General features: G+C 36.0%; 1 protein-coding gene and 1 non-coding gene across 2 annotated transcripts in view; one reads left to right on the top strand and one right to left on the bottom strand.

The window, feature by feature from the left end:
• Cftr (CF transmembrane conductance regulator) overlaps positions 1-27792 on the bottom strand; it is a 145559-nt gene that overhangs the window by 35643 nt on the left and 82124 nt on the right. Inside the window, exons 15-22 of the mRNA XM_021164958.1 lie at positions 19701-20409; positions 17800-17928; positions 14528-14565; positions 13481-13731; positions 10360-10439; positions 7852-8002; positions 6243-6470; positions 3343-3443 (exon numbers count right to left, since the gene is read on the bottom strand). Coding sequence (XP_021020617.1) covers positions 3343-3443; positions 6243-6470; positions 7852-8002; positions 10360-10439; positions 13481-13731; positions 14528-14565; positions 17800-17928; positions 19701-20409 — 1687 coding nt within the window. The remainder of the gene's footprint in view (positions 1-3342; positions 3444-6242; positions 6471-7851; positions 8003-10359; positions 10440-13480; positions 13732-14527; positions 14566-17799; positions 17929-19700; positions 20410-27792) is intronic.
• On the top strand, positions 22989-23095 carry LOC115031463. The gene has a single exon (XR_003837083.1). It is a non-coding gene; the product is annotated as a U6 spliceosomal RNA (small nuclear RNA).

Below are 27792 nucleotides of genomic sequence, written 5' to 3'. Positions count from 1 at the left end.
GGCAACATACACCAGCTGATATGAGGCCCCCAACACACATACAGCAGAGGACTTCCAGATCTGTGTTCATTCAGAGATGATGCACCTAACCCTTAAGAGACTGGAGGCCCCAGGGAGTTTAGAGGTCAGGTGGGGGGGTGGGGCATCCACATGCAAACCGGGGTGGGGGAGTGGGGAGGAGGTGTGGGATGTGGAGCAGTCGGAGAGTGGATTGGGGGAGGGAGTGGGGAATGGAATATGGAGTGTAAAAAAATTAATTTAAAAAATTTTTAAAAAGACAAAAAAGAGAAAGAGCTAGTAGAGAGATAGATGTAAGGGAATTATTTCTGGTTATATGTATGTATTTCTGTGAGATATATAGCAAGGTCTTTGGCTAAGAGTTTAAGTAATAGAATTATTATAATGTCTAAAAGGATGCAGGAATAAAGGAAAGAGCTTGGGAGTCAATTTTATTATGAAAACATAATGAAAAGGTTGCTGGATAGTTCTGATAGTTTCAGATATGTGATAATAAGCACAACATAACTTGTGTTGTTGTGATATTGGATTTAATAGCTGAGAGATAAAAAATGCTAGAGATCTGTGGGTGTGTAATGGGTAGAAAATAAAAACAAAGTTATACTGCTATGTTCATAACTTCATAGTCAAATTGGCTGTATTAATTTTTAATTTGGGACAGATGGGTAAATGAAGTAATTATTCCAACTCTGAAGCTTTTTCCTGAATAGCCTTGCACTTAGCTTTATAATATAGTAAAGAAAACATTGTGTTTGTTCCATTTTAAACTCAGATCACTCTTGATGCAGTTGAAAACACAGTAAGATAAAATGATGTCACACTGAGTTTTTGATTAGTGTTGTAAAACCTTGGGGGTTACATCAGGTGGATGTGGAATCTGAAAGCACTGATCAGACATTCTCCCTTCAGATTCCCAAGGAAGAGGTGGAAAGAAGAGCACTACTGGGTAGTTTTAGCAGCAGTGCAGGTTAGTCTCGCACGATGGCAGTTAATAGCAGAAAGGGACCACCAACACCCAGGAAGGCCCACCAGCATTGCTTGGCAAAGGAATGCAAACTAACATATGCTCTTTGATATTAAACAAAAGAGCATTACTTTTGAAAATGTAATCAACTGCAAATATTGATACATTTCATAGACCATGTCATAAACACAATAGGTCTGTAAAGGGTCCTTTCACACACCATGAAAGATAACAATGTCAGACAACAAAATCTAGCATACCCAGGGGAAAACCTGGAGAAATACCTTAAAGTGTCTTTCATGGACACTAGATACATGAAGTAGTAATGTATTTAGCAACGGTTTTGTCAGCCTGTGCAAAGGCTATTCCAACAGGACTGTCCAACCCACAGTTCACAGGCCACTTCCAGCTGCACAAACAGAGCTATAAAAGAAGCCCAATACAAATCATAAACTTACTACTTACTGAAAATCTTAGGTTGTATATGTGTTACTAAGTTTAGGAGCTTAACTGTACATATCTTGAGTGTGAACTCTGCAGGTGACAACATTGTGTTGCAATGTCAAAAGTTTGGCTATGTGATTAAGCCAGAAAATTAATGCTGCAAAGGAAATTGTTACATGTACAAGAAGAGATTTTTTTATGTAAAGAAATATGTAATGTGCACAAGGGTTTTGAATTATGAAGTCATAGTTTTAAAAATTTAAGTAAGTAGAAACAGAATTTATATAATATTCTTCAGCTAATTCCAACACAAAACCAAGAAGTGTGGAGAAGAGACTAGGGACTGGTCTAATTAAGAAAAATAAAACCTAAGAAAACTGTATTTCAAGGAATTACTAAGATGCCTCCGGAAATGATGAAAATGCACAAGCAAGAAGAGGCTTTAAAAGATTTTAGTTTTTTACCTTGTGACATATTTATGAAAAATATACTGTATGTATTTATATATTATAACTATGGAAATTTTGCAATCACATGAATGTGTGTCTGAAAATGGAAGTAAAGGGATTTGTATGGATTCTAGGCCTCTTAGAAATGACGTAAGGAATGGATGAATGTATGTCAAAAGCCTTAAGCTTCAGTGACAGGCCAGCAATGACAGAGCATCATGTGATGGCAACTGCTCCTAAGCCTGATGACTTGAGTTCAGTCCCTAGGACCCACATGGTGAAAAGAGGGAGGTGAGCACCACAAGTTTCCCTTTGAACTCCTCCACACTCACACTGTGGCATGGACATTCCTTACCAACACAAATAAATGTAAAGTGTAAAAAGTAATCAGTTATGACGTTCTCAGGCCAATTCTAAAGTCTAACTGATAAAATGGCTTTTATTAAAATATAAATAGGGAAGTCTATGGAGCCTCCTTTCATTTCTTGCCCTGGCCCTTGTGAATTAGTAGTCCTTTGTATCATTTTAGCACACAAATATCACTTCAGGCTCTCACTCTATGGAAGAAGAATACACCTAATATGGTCTTTGAACACACAAAGTCCTCAAATGCAAGACAGCATCAGTTAAGCACAAAGGAACAGAGCAATGACAAACACTATGACCAGACATTTTCAAAATAAGACAAGAGGATTATGAAAAATGTCAAGCTGCTGAATGTGGAAACCTAATATACAGAAGGATTTCATAAACAAGACACCAAATGCACAAGCCATAAAGGTAAAGGAAAATAAACTACTCTGCATCAAATTCAATGTTTCAGTTCATCAAGGTATACTGTGAGTAAAGGTACTGGCTCGAGGGCCATTTAAATGTATAGAACTGATGACTGATCCAGGACTTAAGAACACCTATAAAGTAAGGAAAAACAAACAAGCACAGCAAACCTCATCAGGTTGCAAATAACAGAAACAAGCATTTAACAGAAATAAACAACAATAAAAATCCAAGTGGTCAACAATAGAGACTTACTAAGTTATCCAGAAATTTTAGTAGTTACTTCACATTCATCAGGCTGGCAACATTGTAAAAGCCTGAATAAGAAATACTGCTGGAAACATTCACATGCTCTCTTGCTTGAAGTATATAGTGGCACAACAGACTGGAGTAATTTGGCGTTAGTGAAGCCAAGTTTGGGGAAATTCTAACCTCAGCAATGTCTTCCACTCCTAGGATTTGCTTTGGAAAACTCCAGGGCAGAGACACATGTGCAAGAGTATTCACAATGATAATCCATGAGGACGAAAGATAAATCATGCCACAGCTTAATGTGGGATACAGAATGTCCTTAAAGTAACCTGAACATTTTACTTCTTAAACTGAATAATATATATATTTCTTATGTTAGTGCCTACTCTTTTTGTTTTGTTCTCTCAACTTTTCATAAAATTAAAAATAGTAACTTACCAAGCTATCTGTATCAATGCTTGAGTTCACAGCCCACTGCAAAGTACTCATGATATTCATAGCTAAAGTTAGAATAATACCAGCTGTTCCTTCTCCTTCACCTAGACATGGAAAAGGGTTTTGAACAAAGTATATGTTATTTCTCTCTTCTGTGAATTATTGTATTCATCTCTCTCTCATCGCTTGCCAATAAATTGATGTTTCAATTTAATGCAGTTTTAGTGACTCCTTTGAACAATAATGCCTTCATTGAGTAAGCTTTCAACCAGAATTTAAAATCAAATCGTGACTGAATATTGGGAACTGCTGCACTTTTAAATGATGCTTAGGTCTTGAAGGTAATGTTTGTAGTGAGGAATTGTCTACTCTTACTCTGTATGTAACAATATAAACAAACACTGGTTGAACACCACACCATAAATGAGTGAATAAATAAATAAAAATACTTAAGAAATGAGATCCTGTACAGAACTCAAAGGAGGGCCACATCCATCCGAGTAGCACTAGCACATGTGCTGAGCACCTCTGTAAGGGTCGTGATCTCTGCTCATCAAAAGCTGTTTCTAAGAAAGGAGTCTTCACATGTCACCAGGCAGACAGAAAACTAATCCCAGCCACTTAAGGGAGAAGTTTGCCCATTACATTAAAAGCAAGAAGAAAAATGCCCAATATGCTTGAAAAGAACAGTGTTAATATGTTATTTAAGAGTAAATTTCATTTAGGATTAGGAAGGGCAACTAATTAAAATTTTAAAAAATGAGGATTATGACTACAAACATTTTTAAGATAAGTGTTCATAAATTATTTTAAACTTACGATATCATATCCCAAGTGACAATGCTTAATCTAGCATTAAATTACTATAAAGTTAAACATCAAGATGAATAAGTCATCCTATTAATGGCTGAAAATTTTCATGCTGTCATTTTCTCCTTTTTAGGTACACCATAGATAACACAAATTATGCTGTGTTAACATCAAATAATGTATTGAAAATTGTTAATAGTTCATTTTATATAGGTCCCTTATATATTTCTTATTCTGAGGGCTAAAACAAAGTAAGGTAAAATTTTAATACCAAGTAATATAATTTAATAATCACTGGTCATTTATTACAAACAAGACTATACTGTATTACACAAAATATTGCACAATATTATAAGAGCGTTATTAGTGCGCATCTGCCCACACAATTAGGGAATTAAAGAAGTTAATTAATGGCTGTAAATTAATGTAAGTTAATATCATCAATAAAATTAAGACCAATAGAGTTGGTTGCTTATGGCTGGGTTCCTGGGCTGTGCTGCTCATCCCAGTTGGAGGTTCTACTGTGTTGACTAGTAAAGGTTTTGACTACTGGCCTTGGTAACCCAGGACTTAGTCATAATATACAGTCTGATACAGCATGTGATACATTGGCTTGAGTTAATTGTGAAGTCTTAATCCATGTAATTTAGTCACCTTGATTCCCTCTGAATTACCTTATATACAAATAATCAATATTCTACCTTCCAAAAATTATTTTTAAGGTGTCAAAATGACTGTATGTGTATCCACAAATATACCTACATATAGATTCATGTCATAGCCATGCATGACAAAAGCAATATATGGGTAAGTTAACCATCCTCATAGCAGTTGTCAATCTGCAGGGCCCAAAGCCAAAAGGGATATGTTTTCTGTCTTCTCTAGGATTTAATAATTGGACTCAGGATCCATACCATTAATTCAAGAAGAAGAATGAAGCTCATGTGTTATGGTCCTGTTAAATGGAGATATCTATTATTCTGAGAGAGGGCAGGGAGGAAGAGAGAGGGAGACACATACACATCTCTCTCTCTCTCTCTCTCTCTCATATATATATGTAAATGTTATATGTGTATACATTATATATGCATTATATATGAAATATATACATAATATACATTTATTATATACAAATATATAATCCTATATATGTGTGTATATAGATATAGATAGATATAGATATGACATAGAGAGACAGAGAAAGACAGAGAGATACAGAAAGACAGAGTGAGAAAGAAATGCATTATCCACGGAATGAAGAGAACACAAACCAGTATCTACATGAGTCATACTTATGCCTGACTCTCCAGTGCCTGTTCTGGTTCCTTCAGATAACCAAGTGTGATACCCCCCTGAGGCTGCATGACACAATTTGATAACTCGTCAAAGGCTGCTTTATTGGAGTTGAGCAATTCTGTTCTTATAATCAAATAATGTTGCAAATATGGCATTGACGTGTCATTCACTCTGAAATTTTGCTATAAATAGTATACAATATTTTATATATAATAAAATGTTATATATAAGTCACATAGCATTTTGACTCAGAAATCCAGCACCTTAAAATACTCATTTATCTGAATAGATTTTAATTTTTCTTATTGTGACTTATTTTTTCCTTGAAGATCCTAAATTTCAGAACATTTTTATTTGAAAAATAATTCACTTTTATGTCAGTTATTTTACTTCTATGCTAATTTTATTTATTCAAATTCATATTACACAAGAATTTTTACCAATAAGTAGTTGTTAAATGAAGAAATTTTACAGGAAGTGTGAAAGGGTAAGTGTGTGTATGTGTGTGCATGTGTATACATGTTTTTCTTTCCCCATTTAGATTTCCAACATTGGCATGAAAAGACGTTTTTCTTGTCAGTCACATATTTGCTATCTGACTCAGTGTCTCATTATTCTTAAAATAGTGAAACTAGTAACAATACCATATAAACCTTTAAATAAATTATTTAGAAACAAAACAACAGAAATGCAAAGAAATTACTTGCAAGCTCTACAGGTCGACTTAAAAGCATCTAAATATTTTAATAAAAGCATATGGCATTTTAATCATTGACAAAAAAATAAGTTCAGATTACCTGTTGTTAAAATGGAGATGAAGGTAACAACAATGAAGAAGAGGACAAAAATCATGTCTATTCTCATTTGGAACCAGCGCAAGGTTGCCAGGTACATAAACCAGTTGGCAGTGTGCAAATTCAGAGCTTTGTGGAACAGAGTTTCAAAGTAAGTCTGGCGTCGGAAGGCTCGAAGCGTCCAGAGTCCTTTTAAGCTTGTCACAAGGTGGGTGAAAATTGGACTCCTGCCTGTAAATCATCCCATAGGAGATAATGTACAGCTTGCAATACAGAACAGAATTTCATCCTACCATGTTTCTGACAAAGATGAATTCCAGAGTAACTTCACCATAAGCATCTATGGTGTGGGCCTCTCACTGAAACCAGAACTTACTTTTAAAGTGCATGGCCCTGCCTTTTACCTGCTGACCATGGTAGATAGGTAGGTGGTGGACAGAACCACTTTCCTTGTTAACTCACATTTCCTTGTCTAAGAGTAGTCAATATTCTTGGCTAATCCTAAATTAGTAACTGCTGAGAAAATGGGTTTTGTCTTTAGACTCAATCTCTAAGTCTCTCAGTGTAGAATTTCTGTGAACCGATTTAGCTCCTAAGTTTCAAAGTAGAAACACACATTAAGTTTACTCTCTTAAAAATAATTGCCTCACACCAAGGTTCCTTCTGGAAGAGATGCTTCCTAAGTAAACCGAGCAAAGATTAACCAAAAGAAGCCAGGCCATTAAGGAAAGGCCTGAAGATGATAAGCCAAATGGAAGAATTCCATCCAGTCTCACTTGAAATCTGGGAGAAAATCTGAGGAAAAATAGCATTGCTGTTTTTGACTTTGAGCAGTATAAGAACATATACATGTCTATGCATACACAATGGTAAGGATATACACCTGTTTGAAAGCCAAAACAAAGCCATAGTTGTTAACAAAGTCAATCCTCATGTACTTTATAAGTTTCATTGTTGGGCTGGGAGAGTTCAGTTGGTAATATGTCTGCTACACAAACATAAGAACCTGAGGTCAGATTCTAAGCACACATTCCAAGTAAAACTTTGGGCCTGTACTGAATGTCTGTAATGCTAGAGATGAAGACACTTGGGTCCCAGGCCTCCCTGGCCAGCCATTCCAGCTGAACCAGCAAATGCCAGGTTCTATGAGAAACTCATGAGAGAGAGAGAAGGGAAGGAAGAAAGGGAGGAAGGAAGAAAAGAGGGATGGTGGGGGGAGGGGGGAGGGAGGGAGAGGGAAGGGAGGGAACAGAGAAGGAGGAAGTAGAGAGAAGATGAGAAGGAAAAAAGAAGAGAAGCAATTGACAAAGGTAGCCTTTGGTTCCCACACATGCCTGCATGAGCAAGTATGCCACACACATGCTACTGCTACTGCTACTGCTACTGCTACTGCTACTGCTACTGCTACTGCTACTGCTACTGCTACTGCTACTGCTACTGCTACTACTCAGACACAGACACAGACACAGACACACACACACACACACACACCATTGTTATATAGAGATTTAAAGCAGGTTAAAGTTATAGTGGTAAGTAAATGTTTACAAAAAGCTCCTGTGGTCCCCCTCCCCCACTTCCAGGAACCCCTGCAATCCATTCCATGCTGTACCTTCAGATTCCAGTTGTTTGAGCTGCTGTGCGGTATGAAGGAAGTACGCCCTCAGTAATATAAAGACTACTAGCCCTGGCACCGTCGCTAGGAAGATGTAGGGTTGTAATGCCGAGACGACTATTATAGCTCCAATCACAATGAACACCAACTGTGGGGTCAAAGAAAATATGGTAGTGAGAGACGTTTTCACTTTGTAAAGTGGACAGGGGCATTGCTGAGTTGTGTCTACACATGTTCTTAGACTGCACTATTCTCAGTAGGGAAACATGCATCCATGAATAAGGTGCCAGCTCAAAGGCAGTATCTGCAGGCTGCATAGAAACAATTGTTAAAATTGTTTAGTTTGCTGATATGATAGTTCAGCTGTTGAAGTTTTACATGGTGCTTTCTATTCTTGGGATAATTTTATTTATCACACACTATAAATTTTATAAGAAGTAAATGTTAAATGATTATGATTTTCTTCATCCAGTCCATTAAAAAATTAAAATTTCAAAATAATTTTAGTATCAATATTATCTTTTGTGATTTTGTTGGAGTCGTTTAAAATGAAACATTCTTAACAGAACATTTTAAGTTACAAATATCTCTTTTAAACACAGGTTTAGTCATGTTGACAAGTTCACTTTTCTGACTCTAATTTTTCATATTTAATATTGAAAGGAGTATTATTTAATAAGTTACTTATATCTCAGCTCACCTATGCCTACTGTAATAACTAGAGATACTCCAGTAACTCAAAAGGTTATAGTAGATGGATTTAATTTGAAATTAAGTATTTTTTCTATCCACACTATCAAAATAAATTCTGCCATGCAATGTAGACATCTTACTATATTACACCCCAGAAAATTAGAAGACTGTTTGCAACCTCACTACAGTTTACCAAATGAATGGTCCACCTGACATCCAGCATATGCAAACTTTAAAACCAACTTAGTGTAACTTTCATATGCTAATTCTCCACTAGTTTCCATGGGCTTTCTGGCTGGTGTCCTGAAGGGAAATGGGCAGGGTAGATCTCAGCTCAAAAGAAAGCTTTGAGAGATTTGCTACCTCATGAAGCTTTAGCAGCTTAAACTGTTTAAGATACATAAAAGGATTTGAAAGCCATCACAAATGTCAAATAACCTTTAATTTGTAAGAAAAATATTTGAAAATTAGCTCTCCCAGATTTCTGAGGTAAACTAAATAACAAAAGATACTTAGGAGACCATTAAAAAATATATATCACTCAAGCACCATTTTTAAGACTTTTATAGACAGATTCAGATAGATACCCACATTCCAGTTTTTAACCATACTATATTATATTGCATTATATTATATTAGTATATAGTATTTAGTATATTTATATTATGGACCTATGGTTTATTTTCCGAGAATGGGAAACAAATGCCTCATGTTAAAGAAACACACATAAACTAACACTTTTGAGTACATAAATCAAAACTTGGGTTTAAAAAATTCCAGTAGGTGCTGCTATCGTAAAGTTATATCTTTAAACACAGCAATGAAGGAAATCCAAAACACAGTTCACTTAGTACAGTAAGTGTATTTAATTATGTCAATCATTTCAGAGGAGGTAAACCAACAGCTGGTTTCTCTGCATCTGCTGATGTGGCTTGTGTGTATACATACAGGGGTAATAGTTCCACATTTTTTCAAGTTTTCAGAAATGCAGTACTATTTTAAAGAGAAGAGAAGGGACAAGCTATGAGAATGTGTCATTCCAACAAGGACAGTGTTGTGTTACAACTATTTCTTCAGTGCATTTGCTCTCTGAAGCTTCAGGAAGCCAACAGGGAGCTCAGAAAACTGTGCCTGATTCAACAGGCAAGCGTATCAGCTTACAACTCCTGTAAGTCCTTTGACTTGGCAGTCCTAATGTGATGCTTTCAAGGTCACTTTGGTTTCCACTACATGGCCGGCCTTCTTTTGTTATTAAGTGACTTTCAGTCATCTCCATAGCATGGCTACCCTGGAGGTCTGTCACAGTAGTCACTAAGGGAGAGCCTCAGAGAATCTGAATATTTCTTTTCCTTCACGGTTTTCAACAATCCATTTTTCATCCTTCCATTAAGTTATATTTTTGTGGGAAATGGCTTAGCTAAATTTGTGTTTAAGTGTTCATGGGTATGGCTGGATTAGAGTGTAGCCTCTCCAGGAACTTCATTTTCATTTCAGTGTTGGACTTAAGAAATGTTCTATCAGTCAAATTTTATGGTCAATGATTAGGTGGAAAACTCTTTTGTACCTTTCAAACCAATTCAAGAGGATAGTATCGTATCCTGGGCCTGCCTGAAATAGACAGACATAGCTAGTTACTGAATTCACTAAATTTATGACTATTAAACATTGCGCCTCTTCATAAAACTTATTCACTAGCCAGGACTTCAACTAGTGTGTGGAAAATTAGCAACAAATTCACTTGCTTCCTTTTGAAACTATTCACAAAACTTTATGGCAAATAGAAAAACTCGATAATAGTTATTCTTTACAAACCTGAATGAAGTCAAATATGGTAAGAGGCAGAAAGTCATCCAAAATTGCTATATCTTTGGAGAATCTGTTAAGAATCCCACCTGTGATACAAATAAATATTCTCAAATATTAATCACTTTTAGAAGGACACCAATATATTTTATCCTAAATTCACAGCACAGCAAAAGCATTTAAAATAAGAATTATCATCTAGTCAGAAATTCAAGAACTTACAAATATTAGCTTTGTTGAGAATTCTAAGTATGTATTTAAGTTATTGCCTCCTACTTTTGAACTTTTATAAAACACATAGTCCCCTATGACTCAGCTCCAAGCATTGTCTTTAATCAAGTTCTTACTATAATTAAGGGTAGGAATGTCTGGTCATCGTACCCCTTGGGCCTCACTTCTGCTGCTCTCAGTTTCAAGGTGTCTTAATGGCGGTGCTTTCATCAATTTTTTATGTTCAACTCCATCAAACAGGGCACATACACCCTCCCTGTGGAGTTCTCTGACATTTAGATATGCTGATCCAAACCCCACAGCTGTCTCTCTCAGTACACACCAGACTTCCTTTTTTATTTTGTCTATCTTCTTTACTGGGAATATAAGCTTCAACCTGTATTCTAAATTCCAGACTCACCCATCTGAGTCTTGATTGTTGCCTCAATGAACTAAAAATTCCATGTCTACTACATGCTTTGGCAATGCTGGCTACAGGGAGGTGATTAAGTCATTCTCCTTGTAGTGCAGGAATTCATCTTCTAAAAAAGGAGCTAAGCAAACAGATAAAGTGTAACACAACGCTATGGCAACCTTATCACTCGTTCACTATTACTTACTGGATTAAAGTCCAAAATTCTTTAATATTTAATAGTTTCCCATAATTTGTCCTTAACTAAACTGGATCCTGCTATTTAAATCCACTGCTTCTGGTAAGTATGTCTTCTTTAGTCTACCCTTTTACTACTTTGCCTATGTGTTGCTTCTTTCTATCTAAAAGCCCTGTCTCCTCTTGTCAAATCTGTACCTCTTTCCTGGTTTAACTCAAATAGCCTGTCTGCAAGAGAGTAGGGTATTTACTGCATCTGGAAAAAAATCTCTTCCTGTACTTGTCTGTACGCCTGAGTTGCAGAGACTACATACGTGCTGTATCTCACAGCTGCTTGTGTGTGTACATATAACTTATCTCTTTTCCCAGATAGTAGATTTTGAAGTCAATAGGATAGATAATTCCATGTCTATCTTATATGACCCACAGACAAAAGTAAAAAGCCTTATGCAGCCATGTGATATATTAGTTAACATATTCATTTAGGATATTTTATGAATATATTATATGGATACACATTATGGATATCCTTCCATAAATAACTCAGAGAAATAATGTATATTCCATGACATTTGTAATAACTATTTAAAACTGAAAGTATTCTTGGGCAAAATAGTATACTCATAGTGACATTTATATTTCAAATTTTATTTCAATCAGGAGCATCTGTGTATTATAACCTCACTTTGCTCAGGACCTTTATTATGTGTCTGTATGATCGAAAGGTCACTTGAGTATGACAAAGTGGGAGAAAGTAACAGAAGAAAATAAAAAAGGCAGAGAAAATTACTGTCAAGGAGAAGCATGGCCAATGCACAATTCTGAAGAGCTCATCTAAGGGAAATTCCAAGTTGTTGCAAAGTATAGCAAAATAATTCAGTATCAGACGAGAATCATAAACCATGAATCTAATAACTTTTTTTAATTAAAAGCAATCTATATGTACCACAGCAACCAAATAATAAGTGCAGGCTGATTGGAAATCTTTCGAGGTCATCTTGCAGCTTTAGCTCCAGGAGGTTGAATAAGGAGGAACACAACATAAAGTGGTTAAGAATTAACCTGAGACACAGATGACATTTTGGGAAGACAAATGAGAAAAGAAGAATGTATGGTGATCACTGATAAGGAAAACAGAGAGGGCGGAGAAGGCGCTGTGAGTGGATTTTGGGAGAGAGAGGATGGCTAGTTCACTTCCTTTGAGAGCAACAACCCCACAGAAAAGAATGGCAGAAATATGCTAATATTCATTTCACATAGGCTGCTGACAGCCATAACTACCATTGGTGTGTGGCCAAACTAAGCCTAAGCCTCAAATGTCTGTGTCCTTTCCACGTGTCCATGTTCAATTCTGCCAGAAACGTGAGAGAACGCCTCTCTTAAACTCACTAGGTCTAGTGAATTGCCCATTCCCTTAGTTTTAAGATTCTTAGAATAAAAGAGGATGACCAGGATCATATGCAAATGAGGCAACCCTTTGCCGAGGCATAAGGGCTCCAGTATAAATATAATCTTTCTCATACATCAACACTTAATTTTGTCACCTAAAAAAAATCTGATGCACATTTGAGATTTTTAGAAACAGATTACAGTAAAAAGTTTCAATACTGTAGCTTTCTCTACATTTGGTTGAATTTCTATGCCTGACATGAATGGTACTTTATTTATTTGTATGCGCCAGGACTTCCCTGGCTTAATGCCACCCAGCAGGCTCTCCAGTGAAGGAGAACTTAGGAGGCTTATTATCTTCATGGTCTTTAAAGTAAGCTAATTCATAGGTGAATCAATGCACCACATTTTCAAAGACCCTTCTTGCCATAGGTTTTGAAATGTTTCTTTCTATTTTTCAAATTATCTTACTTTCTGTGACTGTAATTAAATTGGTGTCAAATGCATTATACAAGGAGCATGTACTATAATTGTCTCATAATAATCAAAAACTATCCCCCTCCCCCCAGAAGTCATCCAACGCATTCATATGACCACTCTTGAAGAGTCACAAGAAACAGTTATTTTTTTCCCATCAAGATAAGTATGTGAGAAGGCCAAGTTATCCAAAAGAGGTTGCTTCAAGTGAGTCCATTGAACCCAAATCACATTGTAACAAGATAATTTACTCTACTAGGCTGATACAGAAATGCTGGGGAGCATGGGTATGCTTGCCTGCAGTATCTTAGAAATGCCAAACAAGGTAGTTGGATGAGGGGCAGATGCCTGTGTTCCAGCTCATGCTGCTACTGAAGGCAGGCAGGCCGATGAGCCCCACAGATGGCAAGCGGGCAGCTCCACTTTATACCTAGTCACAAGTACCTGCTTTCAGCTTGCTGATGGTCGACATAGGGGCATGAAGAATAGAGTGTAACATTTTCCTGTGCAAAATTTTTGATGCTGTGATTAACGTATGCACCAGCGGCAAACCTCTGAAGAGGCTCAGGGCAAGCAAAGTGTCAGCCACTCCCACGTAAATGTAAAAAATATAATAGAAACTGGTACTGGTAATGATCACAACATAGGAGCTATTGGAAATTTTAGTACCATTGTTTCCACTGTTAACAGGGTTGCTGTAAAACAAAAGAAAAAGATTATTTGACAACCAAACTTGTCAATTGAATCACTAATAAAAATAAGTATAAGGAAACATGGAATGCTGACTTTAAAAGAGACTACATCCTTAGTTTTATAAATTTTGTATTGCCAAAAGGTGTTAAGGTTTCTCATAATTGAAATAGATGTACTTGATCCTTATTTGAACAAAATAATTAGTAGAAACTATTAAATATGAACTGTTTCTTCATATATTTTGTTGCATTTCATGAAAATCGAAAACAACATATATTTTAGAAATGAAGAGATAAAGGCACTGAACAGCTTTCAACTTGAACAAATATAGTAAACCTTTCATATCTTCTGTGTATCTATGGATTCAGCCATCAGTTTACTGAGAAAATTGTTCTTAAAATTGCATCTTTAGTGAATGCGTACATACTTATTTTTCTTATCATCATTTCTCTAAAGGATATAACAACTACTTACATGAAAATTACATTATACTGGGCATCATATAAATCTAGAAATGTTTTAAAGTATATGTGGTGATATGCCTAGGCTACATGCAAAATACTATTGTATTGTATATGTAAAAAACAGTTTTACACATGGAGCCCGAGTGCAGAATTTGGTATTATCTTTGTTCTGGGACCCAGTCTCCTCAGAAATTGAAGAATTACCGAAACATGGTTTCTCCCCTCATAATCAGCAGGAATATGGAAGGGTGTAATGAACATAGTAGATATTAAAATAGTTTAAAATCTCTAAATATAAACAAAACACAATCCACATAAAGTGTGGTATACTCACTTTTTAAGCAACCACAACACAAATAAAGAAGCAGCCACCTGGAATGGAACAATCCACAGTTGATTTTTTTCTAGCATCTTTATCTAAGCCTTCCACACCCATTTCTAAATTCAATATGACCAACATCAAAGTGCACACACTCTTAGTGTCTTGGCTTTCCACCTCTGAAGTCACTTCAGCAATTGCTATTGGTTAAGAGCACACGAAGCTTATGGAATTCCACTCTCTCATTTTGCACATTCATTTTTCCACAAACACTGTTTATTGAATCATACAGGAAAGTTAAGGGTTGTCTGTGTAAATAATATATTTTGTTTTAGTTTATCTTATTAACTTTCATGATGAAGATCTAATGGCATTGTTTTAATTGCCATGTTTTCTCAATGTACACATAGTCTCTGTGTACTGTCTCAGTAAAAAAGGAAAACTTCTGATGTCTTAAGACCCAAGTTAATGCAAAACTAGAAATCTGGTAATAATCTAAGCTTTGCAAATGTCTTTATTCTTATAGGAAAGTCTTCCTCAATCTTCAGACTAATCAAATGACTCGAGACCCGAGGTGGGCTCATGTTCTGAGCCACTTCTCCATCACATCTCCTTTGATCCAAGAACAGAAACATCAGCAGCACTGGCACTGCCAACACCCTCTGAATAGGAGCAATAAGAGAAATACGTATTTACGAGGCCTAGATCCTCACAAAGTACTTTCTTGTCTGTCACATAGATTGACCAATCCAAACTATATTTATTGACTACAGTAGAAAAAAATATTTTCAAATACTTGGTAGGAAGCCTTTAGGAAAAATATTTGGGAATTAAAGAGACAATGGAATACACACTATTATTTCACTTCAAAATGATTCAAGACTATATAAAGTTCATGTAATTTTTCAAAGCGGGGTACTCTTGGAGGATCACGCTGAAGCAGCGACAAAATAAGTAATAATCATTTTTATTCCTAAGGTGGGGAGGTAACACACAGTGCCATATCACATGTAATTAAATACACCATAATTTGCAGATTTTCACATATTTTGTGGGACAAATATAACCCTAAAATCACACTGAATAGCAAAGGTAGTTTTATAGAAGTTCAGTATAATCTCCATTTTATTACTGATGTAAAGCAACTCAGGGACTCCTTATTAACAAACAGAAACAGCAGTCCTTTGACACAGTCTTAAAGACCACATGACAAAGGAGCAAACAGGATCTTGAGATGCTGCACTCTAAACACCATCAGGTTATTGTAAACATCCATTAATCCAGTGTTTACATTTTCCCTCTCTTGTCCATAATACACTGCTAAGAAGGGGGACTAGAAAGAGCAGCACAATAGAAATATTAGTCTATTTGTTCAGTGTTAAGAACTTAGCGACAACATTGCTTTCGAGGGAAAATACAAAATATATACTTTTTCAAAATAACACATGACTGAGAAATATAATTTTCCCCACCACTAGATTAAGTAGCTGTGAAGGAATAAGAAACGATAGCGTGGGCCACAAAGTTTATTTCCTGTTACAAAAGGGATCATATACAGAAGAGATGCTATAAAGTCATAAATCTAAATGGAAATACAGCCCTTATTAAGATTTAAAATTATCTAAATCACTTTAATGGAGGAGGATATGTATTTGGGAATTTCTTGTCACTTAGGACTTAAACAGTGCTTTAAAAACTAAACTGCCACTGTGGATTGGCACCTGTTCCATGATGGAATGTACCAAGAAACATTCCAGTAGCCAAAAGAAATCTACACATTGGCACTGACACAAAGAAAAAAAGTTTAGACTTAAAGTCTATGTAAATTTTGATTGAAGGAAAACAACATAAACATTAGCAAATATGTTGTTTAGTTGTAAATTTGTGCATATCATTGCTTTCTTTTAATCTAGCATTTGAGAGCTATTTAACCGGACAATGCCTATAAGATACTGACAAAAATGGAAGGAAGGAAGGAAGGAAGGAAGGAAGGAAGACGAAAAAAAAGAAAAGCACACCATTAGATTGTTTTCTGACAAGAGCATCATTGAATTTTGTCCACTATGAACCCTGCCCCTGTCCCCTGCCTTCCTTACCCAAAATGTCTTTTTTTTCCCTCACGTGAATATTGATGATTTGGATGTAAAATGTGCTAAAGACTCCTGTGTTTGAATACTTGGTCTCAAGCTACTGTGCTGTTTAGGAAGGTTATATATATATGCTTTCTGTTTGAGGGAATGTACCAAGTACCAAGAATATATATGTACATATATATATATATATATATATATATATATATATATATGTACATATATACCCTTTCCTTAACTTTTCAGGTGCTTTATCATGGCAATGGGAAAAATAATAGAGTGACTAATACTGCATTCTTGTGCAGCAGGTCAGCACACAATGAAGTAATTATGTCATTGTGAAAGCTTCCCTCAATGGACACTGCCTGAGACAAAGGTGCAGCAGGCAAGTAAGGATCATTACCACGTGAGTCACTGCCTGCCTCATTAGATCACCTAGACAGACATCTAGAATTCTTTTCAGTACTTAACTTTAACTCATATTCACTCTTTGTAGGTTGGGATTCTGAATCTGTTAAAAACTAAATGTATGGAGGTGTAATAAATGATGTGAGGATTATAAATAACAAACTATATTTTACTTGTTAGATGTGTGGATTTTAGGAGCCCTTGTCACAAAAACAACAAAAAATTTACTTGAGATGACATAGTTATGTTATTGATTTTGTTATAGTAATCTCTTTACAGTACATATGAATCAAAATATGCTGATTACAAAAATATTTCCAATAACTTTTATTTTATAACAATTCACCATATATAGCATTTGTATTTATGCATACTTCCTTATGTCTGAAGTACTAAAATATCAATAGTAATTCTAACTGTGGATTTTAAAAGTTTTAACTTATTTTTCTGTGTATGAATGTTTTGCCTGCACACATGTCTGTGTAGTACATACATGTTGTTCTCACAGAGGCCAAAAAGAGTACCAGACTCCTGAGACTTCAGTTACAGATGCTGTAAACACCATGTGGGGGCCGGGAATTTGACTAGGTTCTCTGGGAAAGCAACCAGTGCCCTTAACCACATAGCTGCCTCATCAGCTCCTGTTGGTTTTCAGAAGCTATGAACTTTACAGGAAACTACCGTTGTACACATGCACATATACATGTGTATATGCTCATATGAATACATACAGCTTTTTTTATCCTTAATTTAAACTCACAGTTACAATTTCCAAACAAACATACTTACCTCAACCAGAAAAACCAGCACGCACCAGATCAGCACTACCAGTAAGCCTTTATGGAGAGTGAAATACCGTAGGTATGTGTTCCATGTTGTCACCGGGGGTATCTTTATCACATCATCAAGAAAACACTCCTGAGAAAAGAAGTGTGATTCTGAGACAATCCTACTCCATGCTGCCACTGAGCTTTTATTATGAATTCAGGGAAATAAGGGAACAGTACCATTTACAGCCAAGTATCTTTAAAAAATATAAGCCACTAAAAATGCCACGGGTGATGATGGCCACAGAGAATAGGATGTCTGCTCAAGCAATATAGTTTTAAAAGTAACAAACACAGTGAGACTTCTCAAACCTTAGCATTTAAATGCTTTACAGCCTACACCTTTTGTCAAATGAGTGAAGCTCCCAAACTCTTCAAGATTGAACTTGATTCAGTGATCCAGAGACAAGGGCAATTACAACTTGCTAGCTACTTGAGTCTTCTATTTTAGAAGCTGGCTTATGTTTGCATAGTCCTTAGGCATTACATGGTTGCTTTTCTAGCTATGACTTAAGTTACAAAATCCAATTACAAATATAGTCCTCTAAAAGCCTTTGTCTTTTGGAAGCTACATTATAAAAATGTGAGAAAAAGAGTCTATATATTCTAAAGGGAAAAGATGCCCTCATAAAATCCGTGAAGTTCATTAAGCAGCATTAGACTCACAAAGAAGGAAGCCTGTTAACCTGGAATAAGGTTTACTGATTAAAAATTAGATTGTTGAACTAAACTGCCCTTTATTTAAATTCAAGACCAAAAGGTAACATCGTAGGATGTTTGAATGGATAGAAGATACTGAATTTCTCAGAACTTTATTTTATTTCTTTGTAAATAGGGACAATGATGTCACAGTTAAGGAGACAAAAAGTGTGTTGACTGGAAGGTGAAATAATTGATGACTTAGTAACAAAATCAGGCAAAGAAAGCATTCTTTAAAATGCACACAAACCAAAATGTATAGACTTCAATTTGGGAATTTTATTTAGATGGATATTAAATCATATAGATGAATTACCTTTTAACAAATAAGTTTTAGATTATAGAAATATTGAGCATATATTTTTGAGAATTACTTATCCCTTTCTTTCACAACAGAGTGAACTCAGGCCCAGAGATGCTAAATAAATTGCAACTGCCCAAAAGTTAACTTTATATTAAAGACGGGCACCATTAAATATATCATCTACTAGGACTCTGTTTTAACTGCATCTAAGGTACAGCCACTGTTTGGTAAACAATAGCCCTCTTGTTTTCCATTGCTTTCTATTTTAAGAGAGGTCGTTTTGCTCCTTAACACACAGAGTTAAGAACTTTAATCTGACTACTGTCACTAATATATGCTGAGCTGCACATATCTTCCGTAGAGAAACCCTTTAAAAAACACAACACAAATCTGAAAGGTTAGAAACTATATGCTAACTAAATGCAGGCAGGAATGTGAATTTGTCTTGTCAAGAAGCCAGGTGTGTGTAATCCTTATCAAGGCCATGCCTTAGAAACACTTTTTGGTGTCTACATAAATGCAAGTATTTGTTTATATAATATTCTATTCCACCTTTTCCTAGAAAACCACTAAAGGAGACAATTATTAAGTTATAAAAGTGAATATCATTTCATGAGTCTAGTAGAAAAACTCAACACTGAGGCCCTGTTTTGGCTTACCACACATTTGTGGGGTGGGGATGATATTTCAATGATAACCAGAAATAGTTTTATGTTTCAAGTTGCTTACATAGGTAATGGACTATGTACCCTTAACCCATAGCCCACAATGGGATGCCATGAAATACATAGTATGTGACAAAATTTACTCCAATTATGGGGTTAGGATGAGATGTATCTTAAGACTTGACGGGTATATACCTTTAAATCTTCTTCATTAATTTCTTCAGTGATGTTCAATGTGCTATCTTGCGATAATCTCCTTGAATATACATCCACTTCATTTAAGCTTATCTGAGGGACTAAGGAGATTTTTCGAATAGAAGTTCTGGTCCTCTGAAGATTACTGGAGCCTGAGTTGGGTGTGAATGTCATCAGATCCAAAACAGACTGTCTTCTTCTGCCTGGAAATGTGGGGCCAGTGGCAATCATGTTGCTGCGCGGCAGAGCAGCCTCTCCCTGTTCAGAATCTGGAACTAGGGACAGTCTCTTTTCTTGGAGATCATCAGATTCTCCATCGATACATAATGGAGTCTTCTGCACAATGGAAATTTTCCTTACAGAGCTGAATGAATTTAAAATAGAGTTCTTCCTTTTTTCTCCCAACTCTCCAGTCTGTCTAAATGACTGTTTGGGTTTGTTCCAAGGGGCAGAGGAATCGTCTACTGAGAACCTGCGTAAGGTCTCAGTTAGAATTGAACTTCTTCTTTCCTCAGTAAACTGGTCAAAAGTATCATACCCCATGAGTTTTGAACTGAAGTCTGGACGTAGACTTTGTAGCTCAGAAAATGTCCCATAAAAATAGCTGCTGCCCTGATGCAAAATTAGTATTTTGTCAGCTTTCCTTAAGTGTTCCATTTTAGATGTAACCAAAATCCTAGTTTTGTTGGCCATCAATTTACAAACACAGCTTTGGAAATAGAAAAAGATATAAGATATTACTTCATAAATAGTGATGTATATTTAACTTCAGCATAAAGTTTCATTGCATAAAATCTATCATAGCATTTTATTGCTTTATTTAATACATTTGTACAAATAACCACTCCATCATAACTCTTAGGTGTCTCATGAATTGCAGTATGAAATAGCATATCTTCCTGTAAAGTAATTACTAGCAGACATAAAATCAAATACAATTTTTAATAATCAAGTATCTGATTTTAACCAAATCATTTTTTCTTTGGTCTTGATTTATTTTTCTAGAAAATAAAGGAATTATTAGATGTTCCTAAAAGTTTATATGTCCATATAACTTCTAAGATGTTAGAGATTTTCTATTTTTAGTTTTTAATGAATTTTCTCTTATATTTTATGTTGACTAATCTGTTTTCTTTAAAACAAAACATTACAACTGAGAAATACCTAATAAAGTTGACTTCTCCAATATCATTTTCCTACAGTTTAAAAGTTAAGTATTTAAGTGGACACTCCAGGGAAAATCTGTTTCTTTTATCCATTAAAATATAAGAAAGAAGAGCCATTAAATTCTCTTAAATATAAAAAATATTATTCTAGGTAAGTTTATGACAGTAAGACATTGGCAACTATAGTCAGAGCATCATAAAAATAGCATTGGGGGGAATTTCAGTTAATGGAATTTTCTCTTTGTCTCAAACTAGAGTCCTGCTGGGAACAGACTTCTGAAATGCATATGGCTACAGTGCTAGTCCATAATTCTGGCACTATGCAGGTTCTCCAGATACAAAGGAGCTCCCCCCAAACAAGTGAAGCTAAAATTATTATATGTAAAGGAAAACAACAACTGAACAAACAAAAACAGCACAGTGGCTCCTGGAAGATTTGAACAAGTAATCCAGACAAAGGTACTTTGTGCTCTGGACCACATAGAAAGATTCACGTGAAATTTTGTGGCAACCTTTCTGCTAAGAAGGCATCACACAGAGTCCATACCATGCTCTACCACCCAGAAGTCTATGTTCTTGTATTTTTATTGCTGGCTTAGAAAATGTTTGTCTGACCTGAGTCTTCAGCCTGGGCAGACCATCAGCTTGTCTGCTTTTCTGAAGACCACAGAGTCTGAAGGCTTCCCAGGAGATCTGCTATAGCCAGGGCCACAGGCCTCTCAGGAAACCTGGAGCAACCCAGGGACACAGGAGGCAGGCTCCAAACACAGACACCCAAGCCAGTTAACACCAGAGATAACCAGATGGCAAGAGGCAAGCAAAAGACCATACACAAAAGAAGCCAATATCTCAGGCACCATCAGAACCAAGTTCTTACACCACAGCAAGCCCTAGATACACCAACACACCTGAAAACCAGGATGCTGACCTAAAAATCCCATCCCATGAAGATAATAGAATCTTTTAAGATGATATAAATAACTCACTGAAAGAAATACAGCAAAACACAGATAAACAGGTAGAAGCCCTTAAAGAGGAAACAAATAAATCCCTTAAAGGAATACAGGAAAACACAATCAAACAGGTTAAGGAATTGAATAAAGCAGTCCATGAACTAAAAATAGAAGCAAACAGAGGCAACCCTATAAATGGAAACCCTAGGAAATAGGTCAGGAACTACAGATGCAAGCATCAACAAAAGAATACAAGAGATAGAAGAGAGAATCTCAGATGTAGAAGATACCTTAGAAGATATTGACACAACTGTCAAATAAAATTCCAAAACAAAAAACTCCTAACCCAAAACATCCAGGAAATCCAGAACACAATGAAAAGACCAAATTTAAGAATAATAGGAATAGAGGAGAGTGAAGATTCCCTACTGAAATGACCAGAAAATGTCTTCAACAAAATCATAAAAGAAAACTTCCCCAACCTAAAGAAAGAGATGGCCATAAAAGTACAAGAAGCCTATAGAACACCATGTAGATTGGAGCAGAAAAGAAAACCCTCTCTTCACATAATTATCAAAACACTACATGCACAGAACAAAGAAAAATATTAAAAGCTGTTAGAGAAAAAGGCCAAATAATATATATGGGCAGACTTACCAGAATTACACCAAACTTCTCAATGGAGACCCTAAAAACCAGAAGAGCCTGGACAGAGGTCATTCGGACTCTAAGAGAACACAAATGCCAACTCAAGCTGCTATAGCCTACAAAACTCTCAATCATCATAGATGGAGAAACCAAAATATTCAATGACAAAACCAAATTTAAACAATATCTATCTACCAATCCAGCCCTACAGAGGATTTTTGAAGGAAAACTCCAATACAAGGAGGGTACCTACACCAAAGAAAAACAAGACATTAATCATCTCACAAGAAAACTAAAAGTAAGAATCACATACACGTGATGCCACCTACAACAACAAACATAACAGGAACTAACAATCATCTCTCTTTAGTATCTCTCAATAACAATGGACTCAATTCCCCTATAAAAATACATAAGCTAACAGACTGGATATGCAAACAGGATTTTGTTATATATAAGAAATACACCTCAATGACAAAGACAGACACTAAGTAAGAGTTAGAGTCTGGAAAACGTCTACCGTGCTTGCTTCGGCAGCACATATACTAAAATTGGAACTATACAGAAAAGATTAGCATGGCCCCTGCACAAGGATGGCATGCAAATTCATGAAGCATTACATATTTTTCATGGCCTGAGAATAAATTCAGCATAAAATAAATGCAGATAAAGCTAAAAAAAAAATCTACCAAGCAAATGGTCCCAAGAAACAAGTTGAGGTTGTGATCTTAATATCCAATAAAAATAGACTTTCAACTAAAAGATATAAAGGACACTTCAAATTCATCAAAGATAAAAATCAATCAAGAGAATGTCTCAATTCTGAACATCTATGCCCCAAATAAAAGAGCATCCACATTCATAAAAGAAACTACTAAAGATCAAAACACACATTGGACCCCACATAATAATAGTGGGAGACTTCAACACCTCACTCTCACCAATGGGCAGGTCATTGAAACAGAAACTAAACAGAGGCACAATGAAACTAATAGAGGATATGAAGCAAATGGAAATATATATGTGTATATATATATATATATATATATATACATATATATATAAACATTTCACCATAAAACAAAAGATATACCTTCTTCTCATGGTACCTTTTCCAAATTTGACTATATAATTGGTCACAAAACAAGTCTAACAGATCCAAGAAGATTGAAATAATCCCATGCACTCTATCAGATCACCAAGTCTAGACTTCAAAAACAACAGAAAATCCACATACCTGTGGAAAGTGAACAACTCTCCATTCAATGATAAGTTGGTCAGGAAGGAAATGAAAGTAATTAAAGACTTTTTAGAATTCAATGAAAATGAAGGCACAACACACCCAAACTTATGGGACAGAATGACAGCAGTGCTAAAATGAAAACTCATAGCACTACAACTTAACAGCACACCTGAAAGCCCTAGAACAATGAAAAGCAAACACACAAAAGAGGAGTGAAAGTCAGCCAAACAGAAACAAAGAGAATGATACAAAGAATCAACAAAACCAAAAGCTAATTCTTTGAGAAAATCAACAATAGATAAAGCCCTAGACAAACTTACGGGCACAGAGAAAGTATCCAAATTAACAAAATCAACAATGAAAAGGGAGACATAACAACAGAAACTGAGGAAATTAAAACAAAAATCATCAGCTCCTACTACAAAAGCCTATACTCAAGAAAACTGGAAAACTCTAGATGAAAAGGATGATTTTCTAGACATATACAACGTATCAAAGTTAAATCAAGAGCAGGTAAACTATAAAAACAGGCCCATATTCCTTAAAGAAATAGAAGAACTCATTAAAAAAAAAAACCCAAGCAAAAAAATCCCAGGGCCAGATGGCTTTAGTGCAAAATCTAACAGACTTTCAAAGAAGAGCCAACACTCCTCAAACTATTCCATAAAATAGAAACAGAAGGAATGCTACCTAATTCATTCTATGATGACATAATTACTCTGTTATCTAAACTACACACAGACCCAACAACAACAAAAAAAGAACTTCAGAAAGTACTCATAAAGCAAACTGAATCTAAGCACACATCAAAATGGTCATTCACCACGATGAAGTAGGCATCATTCCAGGGCTGCAAGGTTGGTTCAATATAAGAAAATACATTAATATAATCCACTATATCAACAAACTCAAAGAAAAAAATCACATGATAATCCTATTAGATGCTGAAAAACCATTTGACAAAATATAACATGCTTTCATGTTAAAAGTATTGGAGAGATCAGGAATTCAGGGCCCATATCTAAACATAATAAAAGCAATATACAGCAAACCAACAGAAAATATCAAATTAAATGGAGAGACACTTGAAGCAATCCCACTAAAATAAGGAACAAGACAAGGATGCTCACTCTCCCCATACCTATTCAATATAGTTTTCAAGGTTCTAGCCAGAGCAATAAGACAACAAAAGGAGATGAAGGGGATACAAACTGGCAAAGAAAAAGTCAAGGTATCACTATTTGGAGATGATATGATAGTATAATTAAGTGACCCCAAAATTCTACCAGAGAACTTCTACAGCTTATAAACATCTTCAGCAAAGTGGCTGAACATAAAATTAACTCAAACAAATCAGTAGCCTTCCTTTATACTAAGGATAAACAGGACTGAGAATGAAAATAGGGAAACATCAAAAAAAAAAGAGAGAGAGAAAGAGAGAAAGTAACAAAGAAGGAAAGAAAGAAAGAAAGAAAGAGAGAGAGAGAGAGAGAGAGAGAGAGAATATCTTGGGGAAACTAACCAAACAAGTGAAAGATCTGCATGACAAGAACTTCAAGTCTCTCAAGAAAGAAATCATCAGAAAATGGAAAGATCTTCCATGCTCATGGATTGGTAGGATTAACATAATAAAAATGGCCATCCTACAAAAGGAGTCTACAGATTCAATGCAATACCCATCAATATTCCAACACAGTTCTTCAAAGACATGGAAAGAACAATTCTCAATTTCATCTGGAAAGAAACCAAAAAAACAGGAAAGCAAAAACAATTCATAACAATAAAAGAACTTCTGGGGAAATCATCACCCTGACCTCAAGCTATACTATAGAGCAATAGTGATAAAAAAAAATGAATGGTATTGGTACAGAGACAGGTTGATCAATGGAATTGAATTGAAGACCCAACAGTAAAAGCACATACTTATGGATAGTTGATCTTTGACAAAGAAGCAAAAAAATATACAAAGGTAAAAAAATCTTCAATAAATAGTGCTGATCTAACTGGGAGTCAGTTTGTAAATGAATTAAAATAGATCCATATTTGTCACTTTGCACAAAGCTCAAGTCCAAGTGGATCAAGAACCTAAACAAAAAACCCAGATAAGATAAATCTAACAGAAAAGAAAATGGGAAAGTGCCTCGAACTCATGGGCATGGAGGTTGGGGGGAAAGTTGGGGATTAGGGGGTGTGGGTGGGGATTTCCTAAACAAAACTCCAATGACTCAGGCTCTAAGATCAAGAATTGATAAATGGTACTCCAGGAAACTGTAAAGCTTCTGTAAGGCAATGGACATTGTCAATAGGACAAATTGGCAACCTACAGATTGGGAAAAAAAATCTTCATTAATCCCACATCTCATAGTTGGCTAATATCCAAAATATATAAAGAACTAAAGAAGCTAACTTCCACAAAACCAAATAACCCAATCAGAAAATGGGGTATAGAACTAAACAGAGAATTCACAACAGAGAAATTTTGAATAGCAATTAAAGAAATGTTCAAAGTCCTTTTTGATCAGGGAAATGCAAATCAAAATGACCTTGAGATTCAACCTTTACACCAATCAGAATGGCTAAGATCAAAACCTCAGGTGACGGCACATTTTGGCAAAAATGTGGAATAAGAGGAACACTCCTCTATTGCTGGTGGGATTGCTAGCTGGTTCAACAACTTTGGAAATCAATCTGGAGGTTCCTCAGAAAATTAGAAATAATTGTAAATGAAGAGCCAGCTATACTGTTCCTAGGTATATACTAAAAAGATGCCCCACCATGCCACAAGGGCACAAGTCCACTGTGTTTATAGTCTCCTTATTTTTGTTATCCAGAAGCTGTAAACAACCCAGATGTCCCACAACGAAAGAATAGATACAGAAAATGTGGTACATTTACACCTTGGAATACTATGCAGCTATTAAGAATGAGGACATCCATTTGCCTAAGAATTTCATAACATGTTCAGGTATTGGCAGGGTAGGAAACAGGAGTGAAGCACTGAGGGCAAGCAGAATGAATGAAAACAGGCAACTCAGGTGGTGGGATGTGGGGGGACCTTCTAGAATATACTAGAGACCTGAGAAGTGGGGGACTCTCAGGACTCAAAGGGACCTTAGGTAAAATACCCAACAGTGTTGAGAGAGAACTTATAGAGTCCACCTCCAGTAGAAAGACAGGGCATCCAGTTGAGGGATGGGGTTGCCATCACACAATCCAAAACTCAGACCTAGAATTATTCCTGTCTAAAAGAACTGAGGGAAAGGAGGTCCACTGACTGGTCCAAACTGGGAGCCATCTCAACGTGAGTCTCCAAGGTCTGATGCTATTACTGATGCTATGATGTACTTATAAACAGGAGCCTAGCATGGCTGCCTTCTGAGAGGCCCAACAAAGAGATGACTGAGACAGAAGCAGATCCTTATACCCATCCAATGATCAGAAGTTGGGGACCCCTGTGGTTGAATTAGGGAAAGGCTGGAAGAATCTGAGGAAGAGGGTGATCCAATAGGAAGACTAGCTGTCTCAACAAAGCTGAACTTCCCAAAATCTCTCAGACACTGAGCCACCAACCAGGCAGCATACACTAGTAGGCTCCCAACATATTTACAGTTGAGGATTGCCTATTTTGGCATTAATGAGAGAAGATGCATGCACATAACCCTTGAGAGGCCCCAGGGAATGGGGAGGTCTGGTGCGGTGTGGGCATGTAAGGGGGTGGAGAGACATCATCTTGGATATAGGGGAAGAGAAATGGGATGAAGAACTATCAGAGGGCAGAACAGGAGGGGGATAATGACTGCACTTTAAAAAAATGATTACAGAAAATAAAATATAAAAAAAATACTAAAAAAGATAGAATAGCGATTGAAGGAAGTTCACCAGTAACTGGCCCAATTTGATAACTATCCCATGGGAGAGAGCCAATTCCCAACACTATTAATGATATTATGCTTTCACATAGAACCCTAGCAAATGTGTCTTTTTAGAGGCTTCATCCAGCAGGTAATGGAAACAGATGCAGAGATCCACAGCCAAGCATTAAGCAGTTTTTGGGAGTCTTTTGTAAGAGGAGGGGATAGGAC

Source organism: Mus caroli, chromosome 6 (assembly GCF_900094665.2).
Source record: "Mus caroli chromosome 6, CAROLI_EIJ_v1.1, whole genome shotgun sequence".
NCBI lineage: Eukaryota > Metazoa > Chordata > Mammalia > Rodentia > Muridae > Mus > Mus caroli.
This window is presented reverse-complemented; position numbering and strand designations above follow the sequence as displayed.